Source organism: Conger conger, chromosome 9 (assembly GCF_963514075.1).
Source record: "Conger conger chromosome 9, fConCon1.1, whole genome shotgun sequence".
NCBI classification, from domain to species: Eukaryota; Metazoa; Chordata; class Actinopteri; order Anguilliformes; family Congridae; genus Conger; species Conger conger.
In genome coordinates this window covers 38,964,236-38,986,567 of record NC_083768.1, presented here as the reverse complement: position 1 = coordinate 38,986,567, position 22,332 = coordinate 38,964,236, and the positions used below count along the sequence as shown (strand labels likewise).

At 42.0% G+C, this 22,332-nt stretch overlaps 1 protein-coding gene across 1 annotated transcript; it reads left to right on the top strand.

Annotated features, from left to right (window-relative positions):
* Positions 1 to 273: 273 nt before the first annotated feature.
* crispld1b (cysteine-rich secretory protein LCCL domain containing 1b) lies at positions 274 to 22,273 on the top strand. Its single transcript, XM_061255176.1, has 15 exons — positions 274 to 301; positions 5,779 to 6,008; positions 12,619 to 12,737; positions 13,713 to 13,845; positions 14,282 to 14,397; positions 14,844 to 14,944; positions 15,485 to 15,646; positions 16,598 to 16,658; positions 17,493 to 17,559; positions 17,775 to 17,905; positions 18,170 to 18,213; positions 18,312 to 18,384; positions 18,694 to 18,760; positions 20,779 to 20,912; positions 21,319 to 22,273. The coding sequence occupies exons 1-15, from the start codon at positions 274 to 276 to the stop codon at positions 21,368 to 21,370; spliced, it is 1,518 nt and encodes a 505-aa protein (XP_061111160.1). The 3' UTR covers positions 21,371 to 22,273.
* The last annotated feature ends 59 nt before the right edge of the window (positions 22,274 to 22,332 follow it).

The following is a 22,332-nucleotide window of genomic DNA, read 5'->3' as shown; positions in this document are numbered from 1 at the left end:
GGTTGGTGTCAGACAGGGTGTTTTTAGTATCTCAGAAAATACTGATCTCTTGAAATTTTCACACTGTCTGGAGTTTACAGACAATGGTGGGAAAAAAAATAAAAAATAAAGTGAAAGCCAGTTCTGTGGGCAAAAACACCTTGTTAATGAGACAGGTTAGAGGAAAATGGCAAGGTTCATGTTGACAGGAAGGAGACAGTAACTTAAATAACCTCACATTCAAAACTGCAGAAGAGCAGCTCTGAACACACAACACATCAAATCTTTAAGTTGATGGGCTGCAGCAGCAGAAGATTAATAAGTAAAACAAATGTATAATAAAAAAATAATAATGTGGTGGCTGACAGTATACTCTCTGACTTGGATTATATCTCCACTTACGAACAGATGCGTACTGCCCTGAAGGTCTGGCAGTTTAAATAGTTGAGACCAGACACCTGTGTACACACCTACTTCCTGACAACAAGGGATAGGCTCTAATGCTCTGCCCAATCTGTCATAAGAGAAAAACATATCCAACATCACTCATTTTAGGGAAGAAATGCAAGTTGGAAGTTGTGTACAGGACAATTAGCCTCTTTCTGACTGTATAATGAAATTATATTTCCAGTAGGAATATGTACACCAGCCAGCTATATTTTCTGGCTATGCGAGTGTGAATGGGTATTAGTGCACTGACTGAGCCATAACAAAGTGTGTTTTCAGTACCTGATTGTAGGCAGTTTGTTACCTGTTCGTAGTCCGTTTGAACAACTCACCCCCCATTTAATGGGTTGAATCGTTGTTTTACCATACTGCCCCTAAGGCCCCCAACAGCCAAGGCACTGCCTCTTGCTGACACTTGCAAAGGGCCGCCTTTGTGTCCATGCTGACTTTTCTCTCCTTTTCCCCACTGGCTCAGAGGTTTTTAGATGGCTGAATGAGTCAGGTGTTTGCCCACAGCAGTGATTAACCTTGGTTACCTCTGTGAACGTCCAGCTGTGAAGATGACTCATAAGGAAAGATGTAAGCTGTGCACCTCCCCCTGCATACAGGCTTCTGCTAATAAAATAAACAAGTGAATGAGTACAACTAATACTTCCATCAATACTATTGCCATTACCATTACCAGTACCATTACTCCTACTGCTCCAGTTCCTACTATTAGTTCCCCTGCCATTGCAGTTATTTATATTCATAGCCTATTATAACTACTACTTATATTACTACCACTGCCAACAAAACTACTAGAATTGCTATACTAGAAGCACTGAAGATTATACACTCTTAGAAAAAACCCCATTTTAATTGTTTATTTAATTCTCTCTGTCAACAGTGTGAAGTGTGAAAGCGATATAACAAACCATTTTACATGACACCCTTTAACTAGATAGATTCTATTAGGGAATTACAGGGTTCCTTTTGGAACCATTTTGGAATCAGTGTAGATGCTCAAAAACACACTTATCTTGTGAGGTCTAAGTTTGTGACCCCTGTTCAAGGAGAGCAGGTAGGTGTGTCCTGTATCAACATGCATGCATAATTGGCTGTAGTGTCATGCACAGATGGAGGTTTGTGGCCAGTGTCACGGACCCCATCTCCCTGTACCCCAGCGCCTCCTCTGATTGATCGGGGGCCTGCAGTTTGTCTGCACACACTGTTCCTGAACGTCCCTGCTCTGGTACAGACTGCCCCGCTCAGCTGGGCCTCAGCACAACGTCTTTAAACAGCTGCTGGAGCTGTCTGCTCCCTCCCACATCCACAGAGACCGTCCAACATTTGGGAAAAAGGAAATATGATGAAAATGATTGAAATAAACCAAAATGTTTCGTTCATAATTCCTGACCCTTAGTAGATTTGAAAAGAGCTGACTCTTTGCTGTTGAAAATAAGGCATGAAGGTCATTATATGATAAACACTAAATCCAAAAGAGCATTGTAATATAAAAGCAAAAGCTTATTTAAATTCCAGTATATAAAAACAATAATAGTAATATAATATTATGTTTGTGCCATTGATGTGACATAAACCACTTTCTTCCAAAAGAATACATGTCCATGTATGTACACTCAGTGAGCACTTTATTAGGTATTTACTTTTCAAATTAATTTTAAACTGTTTTGTGTGATAATCCCAGGAGATCAGCAGTTTCTGAAATACTCAAACCACCCTATCTGGCACTAACAATCATGCTACAGTTGAAATCACTGAGATCTAATTTTTTCCCCATTTTGATGGTTGATGTGAACATTAACTGAAGCTTCTGACTTGTATCTCCTGATTTTATGTATTGCACTGTTGCCACACGATTGGCTGATTGGATAATCACATGAAAAAGTAGTACATGTTCCTAATAAAGTATTAACTGAGTGTATAACACAACACTGTACAATATATTAAACACAAATTGTAATTTTATAAGGGTTGCTGTTGCAAGAACAGACTTATAATAAGAAAAATATTTTTACAGCGTCAAGACTGGTTCCCAAATCTCACTGGTGACTCAAACATGTAGGTGTTGTAGTCTTTATGGGTCTTGTCTGGAATAGACATCAGGCATAACTTGAGATAATTTTTCAGGCTTACTAATGTTATATGCAGTTATTTAATTAAACTATGAGCGTAATTAAATCACTGTCAATGTGCAAAAAACATGTTTCTGAGTTGTTTTTTGTTGATAAGCATGTGTTTTCCATTTTAGGTACATACAGGTTTAATTTCAGTACTTCTGTAGCACATAAAGAGTTATATGTAGAACAGCGACGGCAGTAAGGTATATGAATTACAGTATTGTGGTCAGGTTCCCGGGGGTATTCTGGTTACAGTGGTGGCTGCTGTTTCAGCTGGAGCATGCAGATTGAATGCGCTGCCAACAGAGCTAAGAAGCACCAACGCTGTGGTTTGGGCTTCGGCCAGTGATCTGGGGAGAGGAGAAGAGGAGTTTCAGCGCTGATTTTAGCGAGCTCCAAACCAGGTGGATCGGACTGTGAGACTGTCACTGAAGTGGCCAAACTACAAAAATTAATGAGCCGCTTTCAACAGGTATTTTCCAATCCATTTTTTCTATTTCTTTACGTTTCAATTAAACTTGAACAGACTGAGACATAGAAACAAAACCCCATGAACTTACCTCTTGAAACTGGCTGAACTTTGTGAACATATTAATGTTAATACCAACACTGGCTTTTAGTGATTAAATATTTAGTGTTAATCATGTCTGATACTTTGTATAAATTGAGTTTTATACAGAACAGGAATTGGAAAATTGCCAAATAAGTTAGTGAGAATTTAAATACTCTTTTGGGTTGTTTGTCATACTAATACACTGGTTTTCAGTGTAATAAGTGTAATAATTGTCACACGGTCTGGCAATTAAATCTATCAGTGCCAGTGTATCCTACAGTGTATATGTAGTAGTTCTGTAGGATGGAACATAATTGGCTGTAGCGTTACCAAGGTAACAATTATTTGGGTGAGCTGGGTGTTCCCTGTCTCATTATTAAAAAATGAATCCTTTTGCCAATCACACACCTGCAATCTGCACATGCCATTTTTGCATGAAGAGTAATTCTCAAACACAATGACTACACTGCACAGCTGGTGGACTGCAGATTAAAATGAAGTGGTGATTGGCAGAACACACTTCCCTAAATTGCACTAGCCTAAATTTACAGACAATGATGGAGTGGGCCCATGAATATAATAAATCATAGCAATGCGGGAGAACAAAAAAATTATTGAGCATAAACCTGCTTTTCATGTGTTGGGAACATACCCATGTAGGACCATTCATTTGTATGCTAGAAATAACAACATAACCACCTGCTGTAGCAACTCACTGGCACGTACATTCAACTATCAGTCAAGCAGACAGTCGACTATCATACAGATATGTAACAAACAAACATGGGGAATTATCAAGTGGTTTTAAATAAGACTAGAGGTCTACTGAAGGTTGCTAAGCAACTGATTATACATTCCAGTTACTGCTCTTCTTCCAGGGGTCTCTATGTGTATAACTGATCTTTCCAGCTGGATTGCAGCAGTGACAAAGTGCTTGTAGGCTGTGTGTGTGTGTGTGTGTGTGTGTGTGTGCAGAGGGGTGAAAAGGCAATGAAAGGTGAGTCCTTGAAATTCCTATAAACGCTCCGGTTAAAGAAAGGGTCCTGTGTAACCCTGCCTTTGATTCTCTCCTTGGCCAAAGAAGCCGCCATCCGCTTGGTATCGTGCGAAGCGAGCGGGCTTGTGGAAACACTGAAATCTGACCTGAGGAATCAACCTCACGAGCTCTGGGAGAGGAGTGGTCAGCAGCGTCACGCATCACAAAGACCAAATCTAGGATAAAAGTGGAGGATGCAGTTAGGTTTTTGCGAGCTAGACCCCCGACAAGCGAACTTTAAGCAACCGTTGCTTTTTTCTTGTGTTCAAACTTCTGAAACGTGTGTTATTTCTGAACTTAAACCTATAAACCGAATAGGGTGCAATAAAATTTACGCGCACAAAAGATGCCTACTTTTTAGTAAGTGTAGCCTACTTTGCACGCACACTAAATGCCAGCATCCTGCAGAGATCAAACCGTTGGAGCTTGAAGTCACATTATTGAGAAAAGGAGCGGAAATTATATAATCTTTGAGGAAGAGGCTGTAAACTAAGGTAATTCATTATTTGTTACTCCGGCTTTCTGCTTCAATGACTTATTGAATTAATGCAATTGTAGTGGTATTCGCGTTTCCCGCAGTGAGGGGGGGGGGGGGGGGGGGGGCGCTGATACGGGATGCTGTAGCCTATGACACAACTTATGAAATATTGCACTTGCCTGGCAATGAGCAAACGTAAATAGTTTGCTTGAAAATGACACGCTGCTACGCTTGGTTGCCTTTATGGGTCATATAACAAGCAATAGCCTACCAAGTTAGTAAATACGCGTGTAAATTTAGCGGATTAAATATTTTAGAAACGCATTGTATGACATTGCTTGTGCACTGCTTTTCGCAATCGGAACAGCTGATACGCAGTGAACCAATACACTGTCCTGGAATTTTCACTTTCACAAAGACGTCAGCGGTTAGCGCGATTATTGTCAATGACCATTCATATGGATTTACTGTATGCAATGAATGACGAATAAGTGGCTGCTGGAGGATGTCCGTTGGTGCTACGTGATTAATTCTAATCATTTTTCATCAAGCCTATTAATTTTAATGGCATTCCTAAATATACGGGGCACGATTCGTTTGACTCAAAGAAATTAGTTAACTCAATTAAATGCGATAATTGATCAAAGGCAATGTAGGCTATACTGATGGAGAATGTCCTTTTTTACTGAGATGGTTGTTAAGTCACATTTAACGAATACTAGCCTACCATACCACCACTAAATCACTTAATGATCCCTTAGTCTGCCAGAGAACGGATGCACTTAATTTAATAATAAACAGGGAAGTGCGTATCACTAAACACAGATCAATGCGATTTAAATGAAATAAATTAGACAATACATTTTGTGCGTCTATTCCGTCATCGGTGATCCAATTAGAACTGTCATTACAGTATCTTGCTGTATGGTAGTTAAACACACTGACGTTTATCTAGATTTATCTGGCACTACACCAGTTCAATTTACCCCCCAACTATAATATTGACTGTAGTCAGCGCAAACTGAACTCTTAACCAGTTTTGGTGTTTTCTCCTTTTTTGCCAACAGACGGGGGAAAAGACTTTGTTTTGGAGTTCATCCCAGGGAGTTTTTCTTTTTTAGGTCAATCAACATGAAGCGTTGGCCATGGTATTGGCAGGGAGGGATAGCCACTCTGCTATTTATATCCCAAACAGTCATTGGCTTGGTGATCCCAAACTCCACCCACTTGGAAGCTATTCTGGAAAAGTACCTGGATGAAGATGGAGAGTGGGCGGTTCCTAAACAGAGGGGGCAGAGATCCATCAGTGAAAGTGACATGCACCTTATTCTGGACCTGCACAATAAGCTGAGGGGTCAGGTCTCTCCACAAGCCTCAAACATGGAGTATATGGTAAGCACAATATAGAGTCTTACAGTGCATTTAAATAATGTGTTACTTAGCTGATGCTTTTGTCCAAAGAGACTTACAGTTGATCAGACTAAGCAGGGGATGGTCCCTCCTCGAGCAATGCAGGGTTAAGGGCCTTGCTACACCGGGGACTTGAACCACCAAGTGGTTAAATATCTTTAATGAATAGGGACAATTAGCATACATTATATGAATTCCTTGCATGCATATAGCACGAACAGTACTATGGAGACACAGACACCAAAAGATGAGTGAAAATGCTTCCCAACAGACTAAATAACATGTACAACTACTGTATATGGACAGTAACAAGCGCTTAAAATAAAAAATCAGCGGGCAGCTGCTGCTAGCCTCTTAGTCAAATTCATTCATTCACTGGTAAGCTGGTACGTTGAATCATCCAAGAGCATTGTCAGAAACAGATTAAATCAGACACCAAATAGCTTGAATCATGATAGAAGCAACAAAATGGAGAAAAAAATGGAATTGTAAATATAAGCCCTCATGTTTGAATAGAATACTTTTCTGTTTAGGGTTCATTCTCCCTGTGGTTCTGAATTAAGTCTTCAAATTTTGGGCACATCCCTACTAAGCACTCTTACAATTTCAGCCATTGTAACAGGAGAGTCTGAAAAATGAACTCTTCAGTTTTATTCTTTCTCAAACTTCATGGCCTTTCAGAGTCTGACTGCATGGCTCCCTACCTGAATAGTCGGCTTGCATTACTCACTGAACAGAGCCAAGGCTATATGAGAGTGTATTTATTTTTATTTTTTGTTTTGCAAATGCGCAAGTGCGAATGAAAGACGAGTGTTTTGCTGAGGCGCATTGCTGTTTCGGAGCATTGAATTATGACGCACACACAGCAGTGCTGCAGCGTCTGTTGGACTCAAGTTTAAACCTCTCTCATGTGAAAACTGCTTGAGCAGCAAAGTTTCACCAAAGTCAGCCTCTTGTGCTGTGCCGATTCTGTTGTGAGATGCGTTCATAAGAACCATGTGGAAACCTATGTAACTGGAGAGACAGAATGGAGGCACAGAGGAAAGAGATAGGGTCATTTCAGGATATACACTAAGTGAACACATTATTAGGTATTTATTAGACTTCATTTTTAGGCTTATTGGTCTTCTGCTGCTGTAGCCTATCAACTTGAGAGGTTTGACATGGTGTGTGTTCAGAAATACTCTTCTGCATGTACCACTGTAATGTGTGGTTATCTACGTTACTGTGACCTTCCTGCATATTTTGCACTGACAAGCTGGTGTACAGGTCTACCTAATAAATTGCTCACTGAGTGTATATGCGATAGCTGAGCGATGATTCCTCTATCTGTTATTTGCAGAAATTGCGTACATGGGAAGCAGTCTCCACTTTCAGGTGTAGGATATTGCACCGTGAAAGTGTGATTGACCCAAACTGACCCCCTCTTTTCAGTTGTAACAGTATTTTCATGGGTATAAAAACGGATAGAATTCTCCCCCCCCCCCCCGACACACACACACCCTCATTCCCACTCCCAATCCCCAATAACCCTGGGCTAAAAACAGGGCAAATCATGCAGGATATTAACAAACCCCACTGAAACCATCAAAACAGCTCTTTGCACCATCAGCGCTTCTCCCAACAGAGCCCACATGTTTGTACTACCCCACTCCCCCACAGCATCCCACTTAGTACCCCTATATGAGCAGATTTCTGTCTGTAGTAATGGCTACTGCACCTGGGAGTGCCAAGGAGCACAGAAAGCGCTTTTCACCAGGCCACGCGATAGTGCCACCTCTGGCCAGCCTGGGCCTTTGCTCCCTGGGAAAGAAAACAGAAGCTCTGGTAGGGCTGCATGCCTTTCAGTGGACACACACGCTAGTGTGCACACCCTTGTGATCTGACATAAGACATTGAGTTTGATGGAACAGGCAGGCCAGCAAATAAGTTCCAGTTGTGTGAGAAAAGTTCAAACAAGCACATAAAAAGATGTTTAAAAGAGGTTTTGGATTCCATCGTGGTTGACAGTGTTTTCCATCTCCACTGTTGCTGGGCGACCTTCTCCCCGATTTGTGATGTCCCAGCTTGGTGTGATTTCTTTCTGGTTGCTTGGTGATTTCTACCCTACAAAGGTAGAGGCCCAATCGCTGTTCACTGGCCAACCCAAAACAGACCTGTTCTGTAATTCAGCTCACCTACACATGGGTGTCCTGCGCAACAACTTCAGCCATTGCAAACAAATTGTTCAGGGCCAAAATGTATTTTTATTTTTTGGAGCAGTCAGCCCCACCAGCATAGCTTCAGTGTGAAGCCACAGGGCTGGGTTCAACCTCTCGGTCAAGGGAGGTGACAAAGGGATTCCAGTGCAAGATGCTTGTCGATTCAGATATACAAACAGGCGGGTGTGACCGTTTGAAGTCCCGGTGTCACACCATGGTAGTGGGTGCTTCTTGATGGGAAGCCAGAGGGACTGAATTCTGGGAGACCATTCAGGCAAATACACAGCACTTCACCCAGAGCCAGTGCTCCAAATCTACACTCACTGAGCGCTTTATTAGGTAGACCTGTACACCAGCTTGTTATTGCAAATATTTCATTAGCCAATCATGTGGCAACAACTAAATGCATAAAAGCATGCAGACATGATCAAGAGATTCAGCTGTTTTTCAGACCAAATGTCAGAATGGGGAAGAGATGTGATCTAAGTGACTTGACAATGATTGCTGGTGCCAGACAGTGTGGTTTGAGTATCTCAGAATCTGCTGATTGCCTGGGATTTTTGTGCACGTCTCTAGAGTCTGCAGAGAATTGTGTGAAAAACCAAAAACATCCAGTAAGCAGCAGTTAATTGTTAATGAGAGAGGTCAGAGATGAATGGCCAGACTGGTTGAAGCTGACAGGAAGGTGACAGTAACCATACATTACAACAGTGGTATGCAGAAGAGCATCTCTGAACACACAACGCGCCAAACCTCTAAGTGGATAGGCTGCAGCATCAGAAGACCAATAAAAAAAGAAAAATGACCTAATAAAGTGCTTAGTGAGTGTATGTCGCTTGTTATTACCTGTTATTGAGATGCCCTCATCCAGGGAGACTTGTGTAGTGAGCATTTCACATTTGACTTGTTGTCTATTTATAAAGCTGATTACATGATTTGGCAACAGCTGTCACATAAACCTGCAATACTGCAGAGGAAGAGGCAAAACGAATGTTTGCATAACGCAGGGGGTTAGACACGCGGTGCTGACTTCTGTTGCTCAGCCCTTAATTCACTAATTAAAGTTGTTGATTATGCAATTAACATGCCTCACCTGCTTGTTCTGATCTAAAATTGTTGCCCATTTTAAGCGGAAAACAGAAATCATCAGATCCTGTGTCTCTCCAGTGTACGGGCGGGGGAACCCTAGCTTAACGGCTTTCCTGTATTTGCTCTGAGATAGCTTTAAGACTGTAACCTTTGCTTTTCTTGCTGTGATGTGGTGTGCCCAACTAAGACAGATGTGTGTTCTTCTCAGGACAGGCATGGCTCAGCAATGGTGCTGGAACAGGGGCTGAGGTCAGCACAGGGAAGGAGCTTTGACAGCAGAGTAACACTAACATCCAAGAATTTCAAAACCTCTCATATTCCCAGCAGCACAAATTCCACACAAGTTCAAGGCTGTGCAAACACACATACGCTGACACGGAAGCACACACACACACACGCACACACACACACACACACACACACAGGCATGTGTACACACATACACATGGATGCACGTGCACACTCACACACACACACACACACACACACATGCACACACATACACAAACACACACACATGCATGTGTACACGCATACACATGGATGCACGTGCACACTCACACACACATACACACTTGAAAAGAACAGCAGGAAAAGAAAGAAAAAAAAGAAATCCGCACACTCGTGTCTTTGATTGAATGCCATCTTGAAATGACCAACTCCCAGCTGTTTCAAGACATAGCTTGAGCTGGTCAAACCCTGTTGAGTATCGAGCTGGCCTGAACTGGTCAACCAGCTACCAGCTGTTTTAAAATCAAGCTTGAGCTGTTTTTCAGCAGTGAGGGGCCCCAGTGAACGTGATAAAGCTGCTGAATACTTGGCACTCTGATACTTCCCACAACTTCCCTCCGTTAATCCTCAATTCTCAGACTGGTCTTTGTGTGTGACTTGAAATAGGGGACAAGCAGAGTAGAATATCACCCCAAATACAAAAACACTCACATGCAAGTCACTTATAATCATGCATGTTAAGAGAAAAAAATATACATTAGCATATTCTTACACCACACTAACCCGAATGACACAATGTACAGTTTATATTTGTTCACTAAAGTTTATCGTATTCATCCCTCTTTCATAAAATTATTCTTAATGTAAAGCAATGCATCTAATACAGAACTGTATGGTGCAATGTAATACATACAGAACTAGTATGAAGCCTTCACAGAATACTCCATAAAGCATTATTGTAGGAAGCAGATAACACAATAGAGTAGTTGATGGTGGGTGAACTTTCGCTGGGGGGTGACCTCTGAGGAAAGGTGGAACAGGAGCTTGCTGGGGTGGAATGCTCGAGAGACACATGGAACACATTAGAGAGGGCCCGCTCAGCACCCGTTTGCATTCTGCTAAATAACCTCCTTCTCCAGGGAAAATGAGGCGGAACTCAATCCCAACCGAAACACACTGGCTCCATTCTTTCAAAAGCAGAACGATTTCACAGCAGCGGCAGCAAAGCGGCAGAAAAGCTCCTGAAAGCGCATTTGTCACTTATAATTTTGCTCCTTTTGTCGGGAATAATAATCGCGGTAATGTACAAACGGACTAGTGGTTTCAACTCGGGTTGAACCACGCTTTCAGCTTTATTGGATAAGATGGCACATTCGTAAACACTCAGCATTAATGTGCAATTCAGAAAGCTGCTGTGTTATCAAATAAATAACAAAGGGGGTCTATAGATACAGAGAGGCTTGTTGCCTAGAAATGTTTTGCATTTTTTCTTTTGCCATATCTAAGTTGTCAAGCCCCATTCAAATAATTATTAGTACAATTTATTTGAACAATCTATTGCAATGTTCAAGTTCCAACCACTGTGTCCAATGCTGGAGTGCTGTGTCTTTGAAAAATTGGTCCTGTATGTTGTACAGTGTGAGTCGCTTTGCTTGCCAGCAGTGTGTCCAGCCAACCTTAAATAACACCTGATGACAGCCATGTGCTTATCTGAGATAAATATGCATAGGCAGCGCTGATGAGGTGAGGCTCTTTACGAACTGTGCTCTGATTTAGAGAGAAACTGATCTGCTTGTGATTGCTCTGCCCTTGCGCATACATTATCTCAGTACTGTGAACACTGTCCCCAGGTGTGCTGTCGGCCCTAACTCATTGCTTTCCCTGCCTATTTACATTCTTCTTTTTGTTGAAGGAGAGCAGGCAGTCTTCCCTCCTTGTGTATTTTTGTTCAGACAGGAAGTGTCAAGGTGGGTAATCTAACTCCCATATGCATGTAGTAATTCGTTTAAGGGTTAAGTGCAAAGACTAAAGTGTAAAGACTAAAAACTAATCTTTGGCTAAAAGTGTCTCCTACACGGCTAAATTGCGAAATGCAAATTCAAAAAATGAACAGCAGACATATTCACAGCATAGACCTTTGTAGTTCTTTTAAATCCATTTAGCACTTAGCCAAAGTGACCCACAGAATTAAGCCTTACTGCAGTGGTCTCATGAAGTGCCACATGTATGCAGGTTTTCATTCCAACCAATGAACGCTGCCTTAATTGATTCCAATTACTCATTCAGCTATATGCAGTTAACGGCTTTAAAGCACAGACTATAAGCAACAGTTGTTATTCGACAACTATAATCAACACAAATGACACTGAGATACTTCTGCCTCTCAAGAAGTCAGGAGGGATTTCAACAACCTTCTAGCAGTGTAGTCCATACCTGCATTCATTAACCTTGACTGACAGTTCAGTGCTGTAATCAAAGGTTTGGATCAAACTATACCCAGGCGTCAGTCAGTGTGGGCCACTGGTGGGTTAAGGTCTCAGCCTTCCTGGTGTGTGTATGGGACCAGTGTGTGGGTTGAAACATTGTGTCGGATTAGTGTGTTTAGAAACCCTGTATGGACATGGTGCGTGTGTAAACACTGCTGTGTTGGAGCTGTGTGTACATGTGTATAACTGCTGTGTTGGAGCAGTGTGTGTTCATGTCTGTGTGTGTGTGTGTGTGTTCATGTCTGTGTGTGTGTGTGTGTGTGTGTGTGTGTGTGTGTAAAAAAGTTATATAGGAGCAGTGTGTGTGTGTGTGTGTGTGTGTGTGTGTAGAAAAGTAATATAGGAGCACTGTGTGTGTGTGTGTGTGTGTGTGGGTGCGGGTGTGTGTGTGTGTGTATTTGTGTGTGTGTGTGTGTGTGTGTGTGTATTTGTGTGTGTGTGTGTGTGTGTGTGTGCGTGGGTGTGTGTGTGTGTATTTGTGTGTGTGTGTGTGTGCGTGTGTGTGTGCGTGTGCGTGGGTGTGTGTGTGTGTGTGTAGTGTGCACACACATGTAAAGGCAGGGTGTTTCTGTGGCTGTGCTGCAGGTGTGGGATGTGGAGCTGGAGAGGAGTGCAGAGGCCTGGTCACACGCCTGTCGATGGGAACATGGACCTGCCAGCCTGCTGTCACAGATAGGACAGAACCTGGGCGTTCACTGGGGCAGGTACTCCTCCTCCTACTCCTCTTCCTCCTCTTCCTCTTCTTCTTCCTTGTCGTTTTTATCGTCATCATCTCATCATGTCTTCTTCGTCATCGTCATATTCTTGGTTGTCGTTGTCTTCTTTGTCATCTTCTTCATTTTCAAACCCATTGCCTTCTTCATCACTGTCTTCTTCATCTGCTTTGTCTTCATCCTCTTCCTCTTCTTTTCTTACAATTCACGCAGTTAATTGAAACGCTATTGTTGTTGCCATTATTATTATGATAAAGGGAATTATGGGTATTAATTGAGCAGAGGAATTTCTCTCCTTAAAATGACCAGGCATGACCAGGTATCAAGAAGAAAATAATGTATTTTTCTGCAGAAAGAGTACAGTACTTACACACACAAGGTGGTCAAGCATGAACTGAAGAGATGGTGGCAGTTTCAGCCATGTTATAATCTAAAAGTGTTTCACTAATACATTCATGCTTCTACCTCTCATTGGTACATGGTTAATATGTAAGCATACAGTAAGATAAATCAAATGATTTGGCTATGTCTTATCATGTAGAATGCGTAATGGATGAGCACACAGTGACCCCTAACCTTCAACATTGCACAAACAGTTCTAAATCAATTATTCTCCCAGATCCAAATCCATGTTTTTCAGGATTCAAGATGAAGTGTCTCCTCTGGTTCTCTAGTGATAAGATGAGGCATATATCTTCCATCCTGGGATGAAAATCGGTCAAAGGCCACTGGTCTGCAATGTGAGGGAGAGAGAAGGAGGGAGAAGAAGAAAGACACACACACACACACACACATGCACATGCACATACACACACTTGCAGGCTATATTTTGGCTCCTGTCTGACATTGGGAGGCTGAAACCAGAGGGGCTGCAATCAGGGAAAGTGTCCTGAACTGGACATGAACAGAATGCTGACCCCTGACCTGACCTTCTGCCTGACTGTACACTGAACGTCCCTGTTTCAGAGACCGCCCACCAACATTCCACGTTCAGGCCTGGTACGACGAAGTCAAAGACTTCTCCTTCCCCTACCCGCAGGAGTGTAATCCTTACTGCCCCTACCGCTGCCATGGACCCGTGTGCACTCACTACACACAGGTAAACATGCCCCTCTGCAACAGGATCATTTTCTCCTGGATCCACAGGAATGCTCCTTGACTTTATATTTATATTTTAAACTCCTAAAGTTTTTTTTTAAGTGTTTTAGAAAGATTTATTACTTGGAAAAACCTGAGAAGTGTATGATATAACCTTTCTTTTCAGCCTTTATTGATATGGCGTTTATTGCATTCTGTTTGTTCTGTGTGTGTGACAGTGTGATATAGAGAGACAGTGATAGAAGTCTGAGTGACAGAAAGAGATTTGATTTTTGGGAACTCATTTTTTCTGCTGTTTACAAAGTTTTGTCAGTTGAATGACCACTAAGCTATTCATTGTTTCTTCTGAAGTAAAAGGCTCGGGGGGGTTAGCTTAAGGAAAGCCCCTGCACACCATTAATCGTGCCCTAAAGTAAGTAATCATTATGTCTGTGCAGTTGGTTTGGGCCACGAGCAACCGCATTGGCTGTGCCATCAATGTCTGCTACAACATGAACGTCTGGGGGATGATTTGGGCCAAAGCTGTCTACCTGGTGTGCAACTACTCCCCTCCGTAAGGAAACCGTTCATTTAATCTCTCTTATAAAATTAATTTTCAATAAATGTAAAAATAAGTACAAATGTTCATTACAGTCATATTTAATCACTGTCGCATCGCATCAGTTTAGCCATCAGGAAAATTAACTCTGACAACACTAGCTCTTGCAAATATTTGGGAGTCAAATTTACATTTTGTTTGTGTTCTGGCTATAATATATATATATATATATATATATACATATATAATATATTCCCAAATATCTTACTGGATTACTGGATAACAGTTCACAGTAGTCGCCTAGACTGGAATACATGTGGGGTGGCAAAGACATTTAAATGGAGCACTTGCTTCTAGTTTAGAAAATGTTGCACTAGTACTATACAGAACAACAAGCCTACATTTCTGCTTTGTCTTTGACCCCAGTTTTCTTTTTTTTCTTTTGATTTGGGAATGTGCAGGGGCAACTGGTGGGGTCACGCCCCATACAAACATGGCAGCCCCTGCTCCGCCTGCCCCCCCAGCTATGGAGGAAGCTGTAGGGACAACCTGTGCTACAGAGGCAGGTCTTCCCCCGATGATGTCACCATCAAACTCTGTGCTTATCTGAGACAGCAGTGACGCCATTTTACTCCCCACACCAATGAAGGAATATGTCAGTGAGAGCTGGTTCAGAGCATTTGTAAATCAAACCGTGGACATGTAAGGAGGTTTATCTGCTGTCGCAGCATGGCACTGAAGCGCAGTGAATCTTTCAGACACCCGTGGAAACGCTGGGCACTAAATAACTCTGATACAGTACATGTGTTCCCTAATGGACTTATATGAACTGAACACTGAACATTTTACCCTGCTGCAGTAAAGCAGTGTTTTCTGACAAAGCTCTGACTATGCTGTGTGAATAAACACATCATTTCAAGACATGTAAAAACTCCCCAAATCAATTTCATCCTATCCTTATATTTTTTTGTCGTATGACCCTAACATAATGCACAGCATACTTGTACATGTGGGCCTGTTGGAAGAACACATTCCTCCCAGTGAAATGACATCTGCAGGGGTGGTCGTCTTTCTTCGCATGACAGTTTCCACGTGTTTACAGATGAGGGAATGGGAAGACGCTACCCCCCCGAAACGGAAGAGACCAACGACATCGAGCCTGAAGTGGGCCGGACCCCAGAGCCCCGCCCGAGGGCACAGTCCCCGACCGTCCAGCCGAACGAGCACGCGGAGAGGAACGCGGTGGTCAGCACCCGGCAGATGTGTGAGAATCCATTTTACCTTCCTGACATCAATCACACAATTCAATTTTGCTGTTCAAGTGCAAGGGCATTACATTGAAGTCATTAAGACGTGGGTTCAGTGCTTAAAATGGACCGGTACTAGTACATCATACCGGCGATTCTGTGTTTTGCTCTACTGTGACTTTTTCTTGAATACCAGCACTTATTTTAAGTTCCGGTAATCTTTTCTGCGGCTGTCCAATATTCTCTCCCCCGTAACCACTGTTGTAGTTAATGCTAGTGGGCCAGAATGAACCAGCAGTGGGACTTTTTTTTTTGTATACCGGCACTTTTCCACTTCAAGCAGTGCCTGAACCATCACCCACCAATAAGTCAACCAATCAATCAATCAATCAATCAATCAATCAATCAATCAGTTAATCTATTCATCAAGCAATCAATCAATCAAACAATCAGTCTACCATGCTAGCCATTGATCATTCGTCCCTCCATCCAGAATGCATAGGTATATGGATTGAAAGAGTATTTAAATTCTGTTGGAGTCTATGTAGGCTGTGTCTTTGAGGAGAATGATTTGTTTATTTAAAGTCATGTTGGGGGTTCTGCAGGGGGACTGGTTCCGCCAGTGCAGTTTCAATCCTGCTGGCTGGCAGGGAGGTTTTCCTTCTATTTTTACAGAGCTCCTCTCAGTCTGTGTTTACTCAGGGTGCACTGGGACCTTGACTGCTTTTAAACGGCTTCCTGTGACGGGAGAGGGGGCAGAGGGGCGGGGGAGGGCCAGCGCAGAAAGCAGACTACGCCGGAGGTGGAATCCCTCGGTTTGTTATAGAAGCTGTGCCAGAGGATTGTTCTTGCTGTTAGACTTCACAGAGCGCAGTTCTGGAACTTGGTGGTTTGACAATCACCATGAGCCGACGGCATGTGCGGAACCACAACCGCGCGGTTCTGAAGCGGTCTTCTCTTTCCCTCAGCTCAACAGGTGAACTGCGAGGACAAACTGCGTGATAAGTGCAAAGGAACAACTTGTAACAGGTACAGTTAAGCCATGATTAGATGGAAGGGCATTCTGTTCTGCCTGTATTTACAACATTACTGTTATGTTGTTATTTCATTAAAAATATTCCGGCTGCTGGGTGGCTCATCGAGGCTTGGATTCAATCCAGACATGATAGTGCACAATCGCTGCAAAAGAGTCCATGTTTCAAAGCTCTCCAGTGAGCCCCGCTGGTGGATGGGGTGCTCATGGACTGTATGTGTCTAAAGTGCCACATATGCAGATTTCTCCTCTGACTCCTCTGGCTCTGTATGAGCTTGGCTTTTGTCTGCCGTATGAAAAGAAGCAGCTGGTGACACAACATGTTTTGGAGGAGAAGCACACCGCAACTGTCAACACTCTCTCAAAGTGGCAGTGCGGTTTGCTGCAGCGGTGGCAGACAATTGGACATTGGTGTGGGAATTGGTCATGTTCTGCCCCATGTTGGCTACAGGTTTTATAAAGAAAACTCTTCTTTTTTCAAATGTGCATTGTATCCAAGGTTTTTTTGCAAGGACATACTCTACATTGTTTACTCTCATAGTAGATTTGCAATAGGTTAACAAGTGGGTCTTCTTGGGCACTATGAAATGCCAAATAAGATTTTTACCAAGTTAAATACACTTACTATACAACAGACAAACTATACAAATACACTATAAAACAAGCTTTAAGAAAACATGCAGATGGAAATAAGTATTTCAGTAGCTCCAGTGAATCTGGTATATATTCCCACAGCAGCATATCATTGCTGACTGTACATCAATTTTTATACGGCACGAATGTGCGTTTCAATGTTGTTTATTCCAACGTTATCTGCCATTTTCCCACAGATATGAGTGTCCTGCTGGCTGCCTACAGAGCAGAATGAAAGTCATTGGAAGTGGATACTATGACATGGTGAGCCCACTTTAAATGCACATGCATGTCATTTTTTCTCAGTAGTTAGAAATAACTACTGTGGGATAGTTTCTGCAGAGGTATCCATATCTGCCAGGATAAAGTGGTTGTTACGCTTGTCACATACAGAGCTCGTCTGATTGGGAGGCAGCTCGGCATGAGGTCATTTTCTGGGTAATGGAGTTTCTTTCAACCCCCCCTCCCCTTTCCTCCAGCAATCCAGTATTTGCGGAGCTGCTGTACATGCAGGGATTGTGGATAATCAAGGAGGCTGGCTGGATATCACACGGGTTGGACGAAGGGAACACTTCACAAAGTCCAACAAGAATGGGGTTCAGACTATGGGGTAAGATGTTATACTACACTGTATCTAATGCCATATTCAATTCAGTGTCAAACTCCAGTCAACTAAAGTCTTTCTGTAACTGACTAATATGCCATCACTATGATTAAGTGATATATAGGGTATAGTTTTATACTGTATGACCAGTCCTGTGAACATTGTGCAATTGACCACCTACAGTTAGTGAAATATGGTAATCAACTGTCAACATGCAAAAGGGATTTACTAATATATGATCATTTAAAGAACTTGTACTTTATTCCACAGAAAATCACAGAGTGCAAATGCCTTCACTGTGTCAAATGTACCAGGTTAGTGCTTTTTAATGTGGTTTCCAGGCATCATAGACACTAATGTATTGCTTAATGTTTTCAATAGTTACTGTTTTATCTTTTCTTTGTCCCTATAGTGAGAGCCATCACATGTGAGACCACAGCTGCACAGTACTGCCCTTTCAAAAAGCCAGTTAGGCACTGTCCAAGGTGAATCATGACTGAGAATCTTTATTTTCTTTATTTTCATAATGAATCATGTAATTCATATCAATATTAATGCCATGATATTGTAATGATACAGCTATGTCTTTGATGTTTATAAAACTCTACTATAGTGCTCCTATGACATTCCTACCATGCTATTATGATGCAGCTATGACATGTGTAGAACGCAGTTATTAAGCTGCTTGGACATTATTATTATACTGTTATGATACAACTATGTCATTTATAGAACACAGTTATTACACTACTATGACAATGTTATGACATATGACTATTGTACTTCTATTCCAGGCTATACTGTCCCCAAAACTGTCTACAGACGACCTCTAGAGTCATCGGAACTCGAGTTTATTCTGACGTAAGCACCAATGCAACAGCAACTGCAAACCAAGTTAAACCTTTTGTACAAAAGCACATTTCTGTCTGCATTTATGTTGGTTTAGGTAGGTTAGCGACTGAAATGATGAATTAATCCACAGAATAACCAGCTCCCCTTTTAATGAAAGCAGTATGCCCACAGGAATAATCAACCATCTCCGGCTGAGACATCAAAGTGTTACTTAATGATGTTTTGATTTAAAAAAAGGAAAGAGTAGAGCGCTACTGAATAAGCTGTGAGAGAGACTGAAAGTCCCAGGGCATGATATTGGCCCAGAATTTACATTTACAATGCAGGTCTGATGCAGCAGCATCCAATATATAATTTAATAATACACGTCATGTGCAATATCGCATGTTTATCCGTAATTATAATACATGTTTAATATATATATTTAAAAAAAAAAACTTAATTCATAACAATCCAGGCAATTAACACTAAATTAGCATACTTGCAGTTAACTTCTCTATGGTGCAGAGAGATGTCCCACAATCCTTTGTGAGAACTTACAGGGTTTGCGCTCCTGCGTTGTGCAAACATTCTGAACGGTGGTGACCTCCACAGATCAGGTCAGAGGGGGCTCAGAGAACAAAAACATTGGCGGGTCGGGATGATGGGGTGACTTTTCCCACGGCTGCAGATTACCCCGGAGCAGCGCTCCCGAAATCACAAATCATACTCCTCCTATGGAAACGAGCCGGCGGTAGCCTTCCTTTGAGAGGCAGGAATAACAGCTCTCGGTGAAGGCCTTTTGTCCCGTGTGCCGTAGCTCCCTGTCTGCGTCGTCTGTTCTGCCACGCCCGGCTGCAACGCAGCCCTTAGGGGGCGGAACCTGTCAAGCTGTATACAACGCTCTGCGTGGGAGTGAATGAGTGCCTGTCAAAGGCTTCAGCAGGATGTAGTGGCAAACAGGAAACAGGAACTGTGAAGAGAAGGTTGAGGGACCGTGGAAAGAAGACTCAAATCCCAGGTGGGGCCACTGCAATTGTGCCCTCGAGCTAAGGAGTTTAACCTGAAATTGCCTCAGTAAATTCATGAAAAATGTCAGGGCCTCTAGAGTGAAGAATAAACTTGCTGTTGGAAAAAATAAAAAAGGATAAGAAAAGTCCTTGGAATGTGCAAAAACATTAAGAATATACAAGGCAGTTCTAAATGGTTCTAAACAATTTTGCTTCAGTAAGTGTTGAGTAGAATAATTGGATGGTACAGTACATGACCCTGAGTAAGGTTGCCTGGCCCCAAATGAATTGATGTGAAAAACAATCACAATTACATGGAGTGCATCCTTCAGGGTGCCTTAAATTCAAACAAAAGAACATAAACAATGACTCCTTTTAAAAGTGATACATTTTTTGGACTCTTGCTTGGGTTTTGTTATTTCTCTTCTGACAGACATTGAGGTTGTGGTATCTGACTTACTGTACAGGACTGGTGAAGGGAATCATTTTTCTATGCATCATTAAGACTTTAACTTGCCAGCAAAACCGCAAAAAACAGTGTCTATTTATTCATATTAAAATGATGCCAAGAGATGCATTTATCATTGGCTCAATTTTACATTGGCAGTTCTTGCTTCTGTGGGAAATTATGCAATTTGCTCTTAAGTGTGTCCCGTGAAGTGCATCCTTATAAGAAAGACGCCTACTGTAGTTACTGTTGCCATAGTAGAATTGGGCTTAGGATTCTTTTGGCTGGGACCTTAGTTACCCCCTCCCCCAAACCCCCCCACCAATGCACACACATGCACACACACACACGCAGGCAAACACACACACACACACCCACACACACACACTCACACACACATGCTCACACACACGCACACACACCCACACACACACACATGCACACACACATAAACACACACGCACACATGCGCACACAGACACACCCACGCTCACTCACACACACATGCACACACTCACACACACACACAAATATAGACACACACACACACACACACATGCGCTGCTTACCTTCCTGTGTTTGTGGAACAGAAATCCAGTATCTGCCGGTCAGCCATCCATGCAGGGGTCATACAGAATGACTCTGGGGGATACCTGGATGTCATGCCCGTGGACAGGAGAAGGCAGTACATCGCCACCTACCAGAACGGGGTCTCCTCAGAGAGGTGCAGACACACGCTCGTGGAATAATCCCACCAGGAACAATCATTCTACTGCTGTCACCTGTTTCTTTTCTCCTGCTTTGCTTTGATTACACTTTTCCAGGAAGGTCTCTCAAATTCCCCATTCCAGGGGTCAGGGAATTTTCCTGCTTTCCCTGTTTGCCTTTGGGATTTCAGTTTTTTTATTTTACCCGTGGAAAACCCACAGTACAACAACACACGTGTAAACAATGTAATAAATCAACCAATCAACAAATCCACTTTTATTGTTTGATTGATTGATTTACTGATCAAAAATCCATAATGTCTGTTGGAATAATATCTGCGGAATATCGCACATATACTTTGTGTTTAATGTTGCGCTACATTGTGCTCGTGTGGCTAATTTTAATCTCCTTCTTCCGCTCAGCATACGGAATCCTTCCGTGGGCAAAGCATTCCGAGTCTTTGCGGTCATTTGAACTCTGACCTTGAGGACCCCTGCATTGAAAGGACCCCTAGGAGATGAAGAGGATTTCACTATACTGTTTTTCCATGCTTTTCTGACAAGCTGCACTGAAATCAGGACCCATTATCGATTGAATCATGTTTGCTCAACAACGCCAGGAAAGAAACTTGACTATTATAGACCACAGGTCAGAAAATATTGGAAATTTCTCTATTACAGTATCAGTTACCCTTTTCCAACCAACCGGAGCTTGTGAACTATTGTGAACCTTGTACATTTTATGTATATAACATTCCATTTTGTAAATAATGTTATCTGTTGTGTTCATTTAGCATGTAGCCTTTGTCAGGTTTGCAAACATTATTTGCTGAAGGTGAATAATCTTAATTGTTCATGTAAGCACTTAAAGAGAGGATTCCTTCATTGTGGTCATTTCACAAAACTGTCATAAAACTCAATCTGTTCAGGGAAGCCTGTCTTCCTGAAAAAGTGCTTTAACATATGTCAGAATTTACTTTAAGAAATGGAAGGTATTATATCTTTATTTTTATATGTATTTTTATAAGTATTATTTTGCTGCTAAGTCTTGTGATGTATTTCAGAACAGACTTTTACAGAATCTGTTACTTTAAAGCCTGGCAGGCCAGGAACTATAGTTCTACAGGAAAGATATTCAGAGGGAGTGCTAATGAAGCGCACACCCTCACCATCAGCCAGTGGTGAAACAATCTGTATGAGCATTAGTCATCATATAATAATGGAAAAAGTCATTTATCAGTGGAACATGTTATTTTAAATGTAAAATGTATTGTGCTTGAAACTGGAAAAATAACAATTTAAAAGCATTCATTCAATGTCTTCTGTTGTTTCATAAAATATCAGGAGAAATCTTTTTTCCTCTGGTCTCAATTCTGCAATTAGCCTTATGTACTATGAACAGTACTACCTCACTTGGTTAGAAAAGCTTTGTTTCAT